Raw genomic sequence first — 14,064 nt, forward strand, 5'->3', positions numbered from 1 at the left:
TCTGGTTAAAAGTACACACACACCCACACAAACACACACACACACACACACACACACACACACACACACACACACACACACACACACACACACACACACACACACACACACACACACACACACACACACACACACACACACACACACACACACACAAACATACACAGACACACACAAAAACAACAACGTATTTTGGCTTTAATCAAAAGTCAATTAGCATTTTTACATCTATAGCCTACACAATTTGCGCAAAAGCACAAATATATTCAAAGCCAATTACTGCATATGGGGAGTCAGTCATATAGTGAGTCCATCTTCCTTTGAGAGAAGAGGTAGTGCCCTTCACTGGGTTTGTTAAAACATGTGTCATCCTCACATGTTTAATTGTCATGCAAGTCAATATGGCGAATATATTTGTACAAACTATATCACACATTTATTTGTAGGGTAAATATGGCTTATAGAGAAGTGCATAGTCCAATGGTGGTCTGTGACTTAAGATTTACATCAGATTTGCCCTTTTTGGGAGAAGATATCATAATAATAATAATATACCAAAACAATTTAGCTGAGCAGGTGACAATTCATCTGCCCTCATCCCTTGCGTGAATATTAACTGATTCAATCGCCTATTATATCTTTCAATTTACACCATTAGACAAAAAGAAAAGTACCCCTCTGCTCGATGACGTGAGAGGTGGTCCTCCCTTTCCATTTGCTGCCTCAGATAAGATGTATTTGGTATTACCGCTCCCCCCCTCCCCCGACCCTCCCCCCTGCCCCAACCCCCTTCCCTACCCAGTGGATAAATAGAAAAGCGCGCAGCTTATCGGCAGGTCGCTCAGTTAAAACAATTGATCAGCATCACGCCAAATAAATAACCTGCAGCCTCCAACATGTATTCAAACAAAATTGAAGGACCACGAAGAGGGAGGTCATTTGATTCGATGAATATCGCCTTTGAAGAGAAACTGCTTAACAATGAGGTAAGAATGACATTTTTCCTTAAACTGAAACAAATCGGCCATGACGAAAAGTCCTGAATGCGAAAGCTGCTAACATTGTGATTTGGCCACGCAGTATAATGGCTTTTTTTATTTTTTATTAATTGCAACTTCCATACAGAGAAGTTTGAATTGGATAGGCAATGCCCACTAAAAATATACAATTTTAATGACAAATTATTTTGTTATTGTCATAATAAATAAGCCTTGGATTTGGATTTGGATTTGGATTTGTTGTTTGGAGTAGGCTAATGTAGGCAGTTGTATGCGAACTGCACAAACCCATTCAGAGAGTTCAATCAATGCATCATTCATAAAAATAAAAATAAATAAAGGTCGGGATTAATTTCTTAGTGATAATTTGCTTCAAACAGTGAACATTAATCTATGCCTTTCAAGATGACCCCTACTTCCTACAGAAAGATCCGTAGCGTGATGGATGTTTGTGTTACCTGCAGGTGGGGATAAGTAACTCCAGTGAGCGCGCTCTGGGCTTATTCATGAATGTGTTTCTTTGGCGCAGCAGAAGCTTTAATGTGAGCCACCAATCCAGATCCAGGGCAGAAGTGGTTGAGAATGCAAGCAAATTTCGTAGGCTACAATAATCGTCGACATAATTTCTGGCTTTTACATCGTTCAAGGAATTATGCTTGCCAACAAAGGCATATTATTATACTCGTACATGATCAACGGTTAACTCGGAGTATTATCGTTGCCCAACATCCCCCGATCCTCGGGTGTTTGTCGAGTTAAATGCTCCCTAATCTGGAGTGTATAATAATACATCTTATTAAGGGATCTATGAATAAATTAGATTGCTCGTGCGCGCCTCCGTCAGACGCCAGGCGGAGCAGCCGTCTGTCTCCAGCAGGTCGGCCTAAAAACAATCGATCTCTGGAAGCACTAATTACATGATCTCAGGAACCCTCCTCACCCGGGCCTCCACAGCTGGTCTTCTCCCTGCTTAATGGAAAAATGGGTCTTTGAGCTCATTAGAACAGGGAACGTGATGTGCGTTGAAGTCTAAATCTTTAAAATGTAAATGCTTGCGGAGTAGCGGCCTATGGTTTTAATTCGGCCTATGGGCACAGGGTCGCTGTCTGAGGTCCAGATGTGGTTATCAGCCCGCTGATCTTCAGCCTGCTAACCCCAATCCCAGTCACTATCTGTTTGGTGATACATTATGAATGTGTATGTGTGTGTGCGTGCGTGCGTGCGTGCGTGCGTGCGCGCGCGCGTTTTTGTACCAATGAGCCTTTTTGAACTTTTTTATTGAAGACAAATAATGCTTTCATCTATAATCTATATTATCTATATATTTTTGAATCAAGAATATACTAAAAACCTTTAATTATATATACATAATTCATGCATTTGACCAAACATTTTAAAATGTCCATGTTGTAGACGCATATTAAATAGGGGTGTTAACGGTACACAAAAGTCAAGGTTCGGTACGTGCCTCGGTTTTTAAATCACGGTACGGTATGGTACGGTTCATAGTTAAGGGGAACATTTTTAAAAACTGCTTGTTTGTCAACAATGGAGAATGGCCGTAGATCAGCAGCAATGAAAACACCAATAAACTTGGTTATGGCATTTGCATTTCGGAATTCCCAGACAGTGGTTGTTGAAATAGTGTGTGAGCTGGGTTTGCAAAGCTCGTTTTTTTTTCCACAGCATAATTGATAGTAGCACCTGGATGGTGCTACTAAGTATTCGAATAATATTCGAAAATCGCTCAATCAAGAACCCCCCACGCACGCACGCACCTCGGATACACGCACACACAGTGACACAGGGAGAGGCTTTTACGATTTGTATGAAATCAATCTCTTTATTTCAACAACTGCGCCATCAACATTCAACATCAAAATTATTTCATCGTGGGTTTAGGCAGATAGACATGCGCCGAAAACGGATCGCTATTTATTTATTTATTTATTTATTTTACTGAACACAGCCTGCATGACGGTGAACTAGAACTGTGTCTTTTTACAATTGATTTGTTACCAGCATTCGTAGTGTTGATCAGCCGAGAAATAGTCTGCCAAAGACGTTGACGTCGCTTAGCAACCGAGGACGCTATTCACCAACGGAAGTTGTGAAGGCCCATGCAAGTCAACGGAGCGTTCAACAGCATTGAGAAGACCTGTGTAATAAATAACGACAGTCACATTCATTATTCGATATTTTACGACTATTTGACTATTCGACGATCGTTGCCCGCTATGTACGCCACATTTACGTACCGCAGTACACCTCTGTAAGCGCTCCGAAATGCCTGTACCGTGACTGTTCGGTACAAATACATGTACCGTAACACCCCGAATATTAAGTGAGCAATGGCTAATGGTTTATTAAAGGTCCCATGGTATGCCACCAGATGTGGTGTGATTAGCCACTACAAGTCGTTTTGGAAATCTGCCACTTATGACATCACAGGCGATGATCACACGTGTCCACCTAGATGTGTGACGGATAGATGAGCAACGTTTGCTAGAGTCCACTGGGTAGGCTGGTAGACTAATCTATCCAGCACACATCTAGGTGGACACGCCCACTTGTGACGTCATAAGTGGCAGATTTCCAAAACGGCTTGTAACCATGGGACCTTTAAATTATATTGTCTCTGCAATTCCTTTAAAGATAATATTTTATCCATGGCACGGTATGATTGTTGATGACTCTATTAAACATAAGGAAGCCATTTCTGTTCGATTTTGTACTTGTAAGCCAACATAGATTTTGCAGTCATGAAGTCATGAAGTCATGAAGTCATGAAGTCATGAAGTCATGAAATCATGAAATCATGAAATCATAAAGTCATGAAGTCATGAAGTCATGAAATGGGTGGAGCCCTTAATTCCTGTGGTGGGACAAAATCTCTATCCTTAAACAAACGGTGGAAGTGACATGGATTTTTGTAGCTTACACTCAATAAACAGTTCTTATCTAGTGCATCTTACTAATCTATTTAATGTATCATAATTGCGAGTGTCAAGACAAATGCAGATGCTTGTGGTTCTCAGATTAACAAGTCAACCTTCAACAAAATCGACGAGAAAACCGAGAAGAGCAACGCACCTGAGAAAGGGGGAGCAACAGTCATCTTCTCCCTGAAAAACGAAGTGGGAGGACTAGTCAAGGCACTGAAACTCTTCCAGGTGCGGAGAAAATATTAGTTAGGTCATGAGGCATCATCATTGTAATTATATTTCTACACATACTATCAGTAATATTATTATTTATAATGTAGCATGCATATATTGTTTAGAGCACCATTGCATTATCGCAAGTGTCGTACATAAAATTACCCATAGCTCCATAATGATTAGTTTTTATTATTGTCAATGTGTAACAAAATGCCAATATTTACTTTAGGAAAACCACGTCAATCTCGTACACATAGAATCCAGGAAGTCCAAGCGGCGCAACTCAGAGTTTGAAATATTTGTGGACTGTGACAGCAACCACGAACAACTGAACGAGATCATCCAACTCCTCCGCAAGCACGTGAACATAGTGGACATGGAGCCTCCCGATAACTCCTGTCTGCTGGAGGAAGGTGGGCGGCCTCAGGCACAACATCTCCATCCTCCCTCCGGTCACACACCAACCACTAACACCGCCGCCCCTCTCTCCGTGTGGCAGGAGACATGGACAGCGTCCCCTGGTTCCCAAAGAAGATCTCGGACCTGGACAATTGCGCCAACCGGGTCTTGATGTACGGCTCGGATCTGGACGCAGACCATCCGGTTTGTGCTGAGCCCGTCTTCTGCTTTCTGTTAAGGACTAAATTCTTAGACGTCCTTCTTATTTTGCTTCTTTTGTTCCAAAATTAGGGTTTCAAGGACAACGTTTACCGCAACAGAAGAAAGTACTTTGCAGATCTGGCAATGAGCCATAAACAGTGAGTGGGAACGTAGAACACACAAACACACACACACACGCACGCACACACACACACACACACACACACACACACACACAAACACACACACATGCTCACACACACACACACAAGCACGCACGCATGCACACGCACGCGCACACACACACACGTACATAAGTGCCCCACAGTCCCCAGTGAACACAAATGGCCGCTCTCCCTCGTACCTTCCAGCGCTGATCCCATCCCCCGCGTGGAGTTCACAGAGGAGGAGGTGCAGACCTGGGGGGTGGTGTACAGGGAGCTGAACAAGCTGTACCCCACCCACGCCTGCAGGGAGTACCTGAAGAACCTGCCCCTGCTGGCCAAACACTGTGACTGCAGGGAGGACAACATCCCCCAGCTGGAAGACGTCTCCCGCTTCCTCAAAGGTGCAGCACACCTCCTGATTCACATCACACCAATGGGCCTCTCTTCATTCATCAATAATAATGATGAATGGAGCCACCCCAGCTTTACATAGGGAATGTTTATGTGTGTGTGTGTGTGTGTGTGTGTGTGTGTGTGTGTGTGTGTGTGTGTGTGTGTGTGTGTGTGTGTGTGTGTGTGTGTGTGTGTGTGTGTGTGTGTGTGTGCGTGTGTATGTCTGTGTGTGCGTGTGTGTGCGTGTGTGTATGTGTGGGGTATAGTATCTCATCCCATATATATCATATTGCATTACCATCATGTTCTTCAAAGGTGTGTTTCTGTCTGGTGGATCGTTTCACGGCGGCTCCCATGTGAACCACATGGTTTGATGGTTCTCAGCCTCACCTGTCAATGCCAAATTCTGTATTGTAAAATGTGTGTGATGTGCTAAACGAGTCTGTTTTGGACTTCTGGGACGACTGACCGTCTGGGTGTCCCTGTCCCCAGAGCGCACAGGGTTCACCATCAGGCCCGTGGCTGGCTACCTCTCCCCCAGGGACTTCCTTGCCGGCCTGGCCTACCGCGTGTTCCACTGCACGCAGTACGTGCGCCACAGCTCAGATCCCTTATACACGCCCGAGCCGTGAGTCCTTTATGAGTTTTTATGTACTGCTATGCTTTTCAATCGGTCGAATATATTTTTATAAATATTTATTTTAGTGCTGTCAAACGCTTAAAATATTTAATGGCGATTAATCACATTAATGTCATAGTTAACTCGCGATTAATCACACTTTTTCTTCTATTCTAAATATCCCTTGATTTAGTGCTACCAGCCTTTTAGTGAGATCAGAGAGTGTTGAGAAGGACAGTAAGAAGAGAGATCCACAGTGAATTCAACCCGGTCCACTTGACATCGGATAGGTGCATGGCCTACCGTAAAACTTCAATACCCCAGGCTTTTATTTGTTTCAATCACTGAACTTTCGAACAAAACTCTTGCTCAGCAAAGATGGGAAATACTATAACATTCATTATTTAAACCAGTATGACTATTCCTACCGTACGTATACACATTACCAGGCTATCGAATAACGCCTAAACACACACACACACACACACACACACACACACGCACACACGCACACACGCACACACGCACACACGCACACACACACACACACACACACACACACACACACACACACACACACACACACGTGGTAATCAGGAGAGTCGGGAGAATTCCCGGTGGGCCGTTAACGTTTCGGGGCTGTCGGGCTGATTACTGCCGGATAACAATATTGCGTTAAGAAAAGTTCCTTGCAGCGCCGTCCGGCAGCCTGAGCTGTGTACCTGCAAGCTCTTACTCACTCAACGTCGCAACCAAGTCGATTTTGTCTAGAGGGGAGTAACTGAGCGGCCCCTCCCGAAGCTGTACAGCCCAGGTGGGCCTTGAACTGCGATTGGTCAGAAAGACGTAACAGCTAATGACAACATTGAACTCTCGTGCAGGCTCGAACAGAGTGACACACACACACACACACACACACACACACACACACACACACACACACACACACACACACACACACACACACACACACACACACACACACACACACACACACACACACACACACACACACACACACACACATTGGCGTCTTGAAATGTGCTGAGACGCATTCGGAAGTGCATTTTTAGAAGTGCTGGGTACAATGAGGATGCACTCCTTTTTCTCTCTTTAGTGCCGGTAATGAAAGTTTCTGAAAGACGGCATAACCATGTAGCTAATTACTAAGGAATAAAATGTATACAAAATCTGTCTGGCACGTTTTATGAAGAAAACGTTTTCAAAAAGCATCGGACATATTACCCACTATGTTCTGCTCCATGTATCCAATGTTGACAACGTGACATTATATGGCTAAGCTAACAACATAAACAAAAGGAGCTAGGAAAGGAATTTAACTGCGTGTTTAAGTTCAGAAGGGCCAAGGTGTGGCTACACACAGCACTACAAAAATCGTCAAGATTGAAAAAGAAAAAAATATTTGTTGCACAGCTGAACGCTGTATCACATCAGGAGCTGGCTGTTCTCAATTCACAACACGCATTCCATCAAAACTAGCCTACATCAGGCATTCTGACCAAAACTCATGAACCCCCTCAATTATTCCAGAATTCAAGAATGACCAAAAGTCACTTTGGGTCAACAAGAGACTGACTCCACCGACTATCAATTGCAAGTTAAAACAGCCGACCACTTGAGTGCAAAAAACACAAAAGACCTCGCCACAGCACCAGCAAATCTTAAACAATAAATATCACGTCTTACCTTTATTTATGTGGCAGTGGTCTGCAGATGCATCCCGTGGTGTAGCCTACCACAAATCCATTTAGTTCAACAGGTTATCGTTCTGATACTGTCCATGGTACTAGCAACCTGCTCTGGTGCTTCTTACCTATGTATTCAGGCTAAAATGACTTGTATTGCCTGATACCTCATCATCCCAGCCAAAGAGTATTGGTATTATTAGTAATGGCTACCTGCCAAATCGAAAAAATAACTTCACACAGTCTGTATTTTTCCAATGTATTTGTTATCATTCGTAGCGTTGATCAGCAGAGAAATAATTCGCCAAAGTCGTTGACGCCGCTTAGCAACCGAATACGAATGTAGTCTACAGCATTGAGAAGAGCCGTGTGATAATTAAGCAATAGATCACGCCAGGCTGTGGTATGTGCTCATTATACCACTGTTAAGGGGCGTTGTCCGGCCCCGACGCGCAGCGGAGGCCCGCGACCCCCTTCACAGTGGTATAATGAGCACATGCCACTGACTGAAGTGATCTATTGCTTTTATACAACGGTTACTAATATGGCGAAACGAAAGTCATAGACACACTACATTTAAAAAGAAACCAAGAAAGTCAAAATAGCCGTTTAATTAAAGAATACAAAAAAGTAGTCCCTCCTGGCTGCCGCTATGCATCGACGGTCGCTATGCAACACACTTTAGCGTCCCTCCGAGAGAAGGCTCCGATAGAGCGGTTCGCCGGCAATTTATCCTATGGAGCAGTTCACTCGCCGTGTGCCTAAGCTTTCGTTAGTCTCTCCATCGCCTTGCTCACTCCCGGAGTAACAACATTTACACGCTCTCCATCATCCAACATATGTTTTACTTTGTAACTGTTTCTACTTCCATGCGCGGAGTGATATGCAAACTTTCACAAAATGATCGGGCGTCATAGCAGTCATGTATACGCTCATTATACAACGGTTAGGAACCAATCAGATCGCTGGATTTAGGCCCCCCGTTGTATAATTAAGCAATAGATCACGCCAGGCTGTGGTATGTGCTCATTATACCACTGTTAAGGGGCGTTGTCCGGCCCCGACGCGCAGTGGAGGGCCGGCGACCCCCTTCACAGTGGTATAATGAGCACATGCCACTGACTGAAGTGATCTATTGCTTTTAGACAACGGTTACTAATATGGCGAAACGAAAGTCATAGACACACTACATTTAAAAAGAAACCAAGAAAGTCAAAATAGCCGTTTAATTAAAGAATACAAAAAAGTAGTCCCTCCTGGCTGCCGCTATGCATCGACGGTCGCTATGCAACACACTTTAGCGTCCCTCCGAGAGAAGGCTCCGATAGAGCGGTTCGCCGGCAATTTATCCTATGGAGCAGTTCACTCGCCGTGTGCCTAAGCTTTCGTTAGTCTCTCCATCGCCTTGCTCACTCCCGGAGTAATAACATTTACACGCTCTCCATCATCCAACATATGTTTTACTTTGTAACTGTTTCTACTTCCATGCGCGGAGTGATATGCAAACTTTCACAAAATGATCGGGCGTCATAGCAGTCATGTATACGCTCATTATACAACGGTTAGGAACCAATCAGATCGCTGGATTTAGGCCCCCCGTTGTATAATTAAGCAATAGATCACGCCAGGCTGTGGTACGTGCTCATTATACCACTGTTAAGGGGCGTTGTCCGGCCCCGACGCGCAGCGGAGGCCCGCGACCCCCTTCACAGTGGTATAATGAGCACATTCCACTGACTGAAGTGATCTATTGCTTTTATACAACGGTTACTGTTATGGCGAAACGAAAGTCATAGACACACTACATTTAAAAAGAAACAAAGAAAGTCAAAGTAGCCGTTTTGTTAAAGAATACAAAAAAGTAGTCCCTCCTGGCTGCCGCTATGCATCGACGGTCGCTATGCAACACACTTTAGAGTCCCTCCGAGAGAAGGCTCCGATAGAGCGGTTCGCCGGCAATTTATCCTATGGAGCAGTTCACTCGCCGGGTGCCTAAGCTTTCGTTAGTCTCTCCATCGCCTTGCTCACTCCCGGAGTAACAACATTTACACCCTCTCCATCATCCAACACATGTTTTACTTTGTAACTGTTTCTACTTCCAGGCGCGGAGTGATATGCAAACTTTCACAAAATGATCGGGCGTCATAGCAGTTATGTATACGCTCATTATACAACAGTTGGGAACCAATCAGATCGCTGGATTTAGGTCCCCCGTTGTATAAATAAGGGATAATGTATAGAATGCCGGTCATTATCGGGAAAATAAGCCCCGACAAAATGATTCATGACGAAATCTGGTGGGGACGTGTCCCCGGCGTAATCGACGCCTATGCACACACACACACACACACACACACACACACACACACACACACACACACACACACACACACACACACACACACACACACACACACACACACACACACACACACACACACACACACACACACACACACACACACACACACACTTTTAAGGAGTTTTTCACCCGCTCCGTATCCTTGCTTGTTTTGTTTCCGGTGTAGATCAGGTGTAGGTACGGCTTGGCTTCCAGATCGGCTCGGGGTCCGTTGTCCGAGTGGCGTCGCTATCTACAGCAATGCCACTCGGACAAACTAAATTGCATTCTACTTTCACGATAGATAGACAGACAGACAGATAAGATAGATAGACAGACGCCTTTTCTTTACTTAGACTGTTAGACTATTTATATATATATAATATATAATAAATATATATACTTTTAAGCTATTTTTCACTTCTCTGTGTGTGTATTTGTGCATATCTACACATATCCAACAGAAAAATCACGAAAAAAAATTGTATTTAACATTTCTGGCCTAACATGAACAGGAGTCCACACACGAGTAGTCAAAATAACAAGCAGTTTATTGCTGCTTAGCACACAAACAATACACAAAACTGAAAATGAAGCTTCTCTTTGGAGTGAACCAAGGCCAAAATAATTAAACAAAATAAACTAGATTTTAAAGGGAAGCTACCTAAACCCAATGTCAAAGTAAATAATAAAAAAGACAATTACTAAAACGAACTTCCTAAACTAACAAAATACATGAGAAAACGAGTAAAAAGAAAAGGCAGCTCACTCATACTGCTTCCAGGTATTAACAGTGACTAATATACAAATGTGGAAAAAATGAGACAATTTAAAGTGACTATGTACAACAAAAGTGACTAGTGAAACAAACTAAGGTAATACTTAACATGCAAATTCAATCGAAACTAACAAAGCACAGGTCACCCTTGGATGCAGAAACAAGAACAGAAACATTAACGCAAAAATCTTAAGGACACATAAATACATATATATTTACAACAATAACAGTTTCATGAGATTTTCCAAAGTATTCTCAAAAGTACATTTGAAAGTCCAACATGTGACAGTTCTCACGGAGTAATGTCCTCTGGGCACAAACGGGTGTCTGCTCCTCTGGACGTGCAGGCAAGGCAAGAGGGACATCTGCAACAAGCAAAGATGTGCAGATATAGTGTCAAGAAGTTAAGTTTGTAACTGACATACAAGGTATGCTGTTGCCCCTAAACCATGGAACTGCTTGCCACTGCATATTCAATTGTCCCCCTCTGTAGCTATTTTTAAATCAAATCTTAAAACTCATCTCTACTCTATTGCCTTTAATTCAGTATAACCTTCCTTTTACCTCATCTTTATGACATCTTTTAGTCTTTTGATCCTGATATACATTGATTTATTGCATTGTGGCAACGTCTTACTTTTTATTGTATTTTTTTGTTGTTTTTGTTTGTTTTTTAGCACTTTGGTCATCTGTTGTTGTTTTTTAAATGTGCTTTACAAATACATTTACATTACAATACATTTTATTTTGAAGTACTGTTGAAAGTTAAATGCCACAGCCAGGACTTTTTTTTTTTTTTTCTGACCTGGGCCTCCTCAAATCTAGGCTAAAAACCTACTTATTTAGGATGGCTTTTAATACCCAGTAGTATGATGATTTTATTTTATCGTACATATATACTACATTTATTTGGAAGTTCTGTTGAAAGTTAAAAATAAGTAAAGTTAATTCACACTGTGTGACTTACCTTTTATTGTGTATTTTATTGATGCCTTCCGAATCACTGGCTTTCTGCTCTCTGGTTTGGGGGGCCAGTGTTGGTCAATGTGTGGTAAACACTATTTTGTAGGAAATACTTCATTGCTTCGTAAAAGCTCTCCATAGCAGCTGCCGATCACCGAAACACCGAAAAAAAAACTACAGCGTCTAGTTACATGTGGTTGCTATGACTACAGCCAGAGCTATAGCGTAAAACAGCCAATCACAACTCTCTGATGTACAGCCAATCACAATGTACTCCCATTCAAGCGTACAGCCAATGATATTGTGGGACGTAATCAGCAGACGATGGAACCCAAGCCGATCTGGAAGCCGAGCCGATCTGGTACCTACACCGGTATGGTGTTGTAGTTTTTCTAACGTGACTAGTTGTTGCTAGACAGGTGAAGTGACAGGTGAAAAAACTACAACGTTTGCCAAGCCAAAAGAGCGTTACTTGGCGTTCTGTAACGGCGTTAAAAAAAATGAACTCTGTTAAAATTGGTTTGCGTTAACGCCGTTAATAACGCGTTAAACTGACAGCACTAATTTATTTATTCATCCTTTTAGTCTTTTTGTTTTGTATCTGTTTCAAATTGTATTTGTAATATGTTTGGCATGGACACCTGAACCTTGATACATTTTCATTCACTGAATTAAGAGTCTTCCAACATAACTGACTGTTCAAACCAATGTGGGGTCCGCTGACCGGATGACTGTGGTCCTACAGGGACACGTGCCACGAGTTGCTGGGCCACGTCCCCCTGCTGGCCGAGCCTAGCTTCGCCCAGTTCTCCCAGGAGATCGGCCTCGCCTCGCTGGGAGCCTCGGACGACTCCGTTCAGAAACTGTCCACAGTCAGTATTTCATAAAGCCTTTACTTTACTTTTTATTCTTTGGATCAGGCTCATCATATTCTTCTAATTTTGATTGTCCTGTTAACGTAATGTTTCTGTATGGCCAGTGTTATTTCTTCACGGTGGAGTTTGGCCTATGCAAGCAGGAGGGGAGGCTACGGGCTTACGGGGCAGGGCTGCTCTCCTCCATCAGCGAACTCAAGGTGAACCATTTTAAAGATCTTCAAAGCTTCACAGATTATAAGAAGTATTGACCTCTCCCTCAATCTTAAGAGAAGATCAAACAATAATGTATTAATGCTATTCTTCAGGTTAAAAGAGAATACTCCAGACCAAGGATGTTTATGCATGTAAGTCTTGCACTTAGTGTACTTTGTGGTTGGATTTTGATTTATTTTATTCCCCCCACAGCACGCGCTGTCCGGTAACGCCAGCATAAAGCCCTTTGACCCCAGAGTGACCTGCAAACAGGAGTGCATGATCACAACATTCCAGGATGTATACTTTGTGTCAGACAGCTTCGAAGAGGCCAAGGTGAAGATGAGGTGAGAGTTCAATTTCTTGGTTTCCCTTCCCCATGATTTTTCTCCTCTCTATTTTCTAAAATATAATTCATAGTTTTGCAAAGGAAACATCAGCATTCAATGATGTCGCACTAACACTTACACACACTTTTATGAATGCTTTTTAATACTACTACTAATAAATCCCATCAAGATGACCAATATCAAACGGTTATAGCCCAGCATCAAACATAGATCAACCGATCTGAAACTCTGGTTCCAGAGAGTTTGCCAAGACCATGAGGCGTCCTTTCACCATCCGCTACAACCCATACACCCAGAGTGTGGACGTGCTGAAGGACACGCCAAGCATTAACAGCGTGGTGGAGGAGCTCCGGCACGAGCTGGACATCGTGGGCGACGCCCTCAACCGCCTCAACCGCCACCTGGGGATCTGAGCGGTCACCCGGGACGCCCGGGATGCTCGGGCGTCACCAGCGCGTCCTCCGCTAAAGCCCACCACTGTACAGACTGTCAGCTGCTCGTAGGTTCTATGTCTCAAACAACGTACGTGCTTCCATGGTACCTGAATTTCCACGGTAAAAACATATATTTACGGCTTATAACTACTTTAATTACTATGTTATCTGACCTCATTTACTTGGACTGGTTTTGGTGAGTGTTTTATATTCACGACGTCTGTGTAATTCATTGTTATTGATGATATTCCTCTCATGTACTAAATCTCTGTGATTGCACTCTATGTTGTGCGCTCTATGTTACCTTTTTTTATATCCATCCGGTGTATCTATGTATATTTGTCTTTATGAACTGGATTAATGAATGATAGATATTGCTTTAATATTGATGGATTAATGCTGATAAATTGGTATATTTTGTGGTGATGTTCACATCAGTGTACCTCCTTCTGAAGTAAACTGTAAATGTAGTACTTCTTATTGT

General features: G+C 43.0%; 1 protein-coding gene across 1 annotated transcript; it reads left to right on the forward strand.

The window, feature by feature from the left end:
- Window positions 1-865: 865 nt before the first annotated feature.
- On the forward strand, window positions 866-13,614 carry tph1a (tryptophan hydroxylase 1 (tryptophan 5-monooxygenase) a). Its single transcript, XM_056598407.1, has 11 exons — window positions 866-986; window positions 4,037-4,171; window positions 4,389-4,572; window positions 4,662-4,762; window positions 4,850-4,917; window positions 5,131-5,327; window positions 5,812-5,947; window positions 12,472-12,598; window positions 12,706-12,801; window positions 13,010-13,143; window positions 13,385-13,614. Exons 1-11 carry the CDS (start codon window positions 897-899, stop codon window positions 13,557-13,559), a joined length of 1,443 nt encoding a protein of 480 aa, XP_056454382.1. The 5' UTR covers window positions 866-896; the 3' UTR covers window positions 13,560-13,614.
- The last annotated feature ends 450 nt before the right edge of the window (window positions 13,615-14,064 follow it).

The sequence above is a fragment of the Gadus chalcogrammus genome, chromosome 9 (genome assembly GCF_026213295.1).
Source record: "Gadus chalcogrammus isolate NIFS_2021 chromosome 9, NIFS_Gcha_1.0, whole genome shotgun sequence".
Taxonomy (NCBI): Eukaryota; Metazoa; Chordata; class Actinopteri; order Gadiformes; family Gadidae; genus Gadus; species Gadus chalcogrammus.

Bases quoted from the DNA above. Each gene is read 5' to 3' on its own strand.
- tph1a (XM_056598407.1), top strand. From the start codon at position 897: ATGTATTCAAACAAAATTGAAGGACCACGAAGAGGGAGGTCATTTGAT. The intron at 4,172-4,388 runs GTGCGGAGAAAA...TATTTACTTTAG, and splicing joins AGGCACTGAAACTCTTCCAG to GAAAACCACGTCAATCTCGT. The intron at 12,599-12,705 runs GTCAGTATTTCA...CTGTATGGCCAG, and splicing joins CCGTTCAGAAACTGTCCACA to TGTTATTTCTTCACGGTGGA.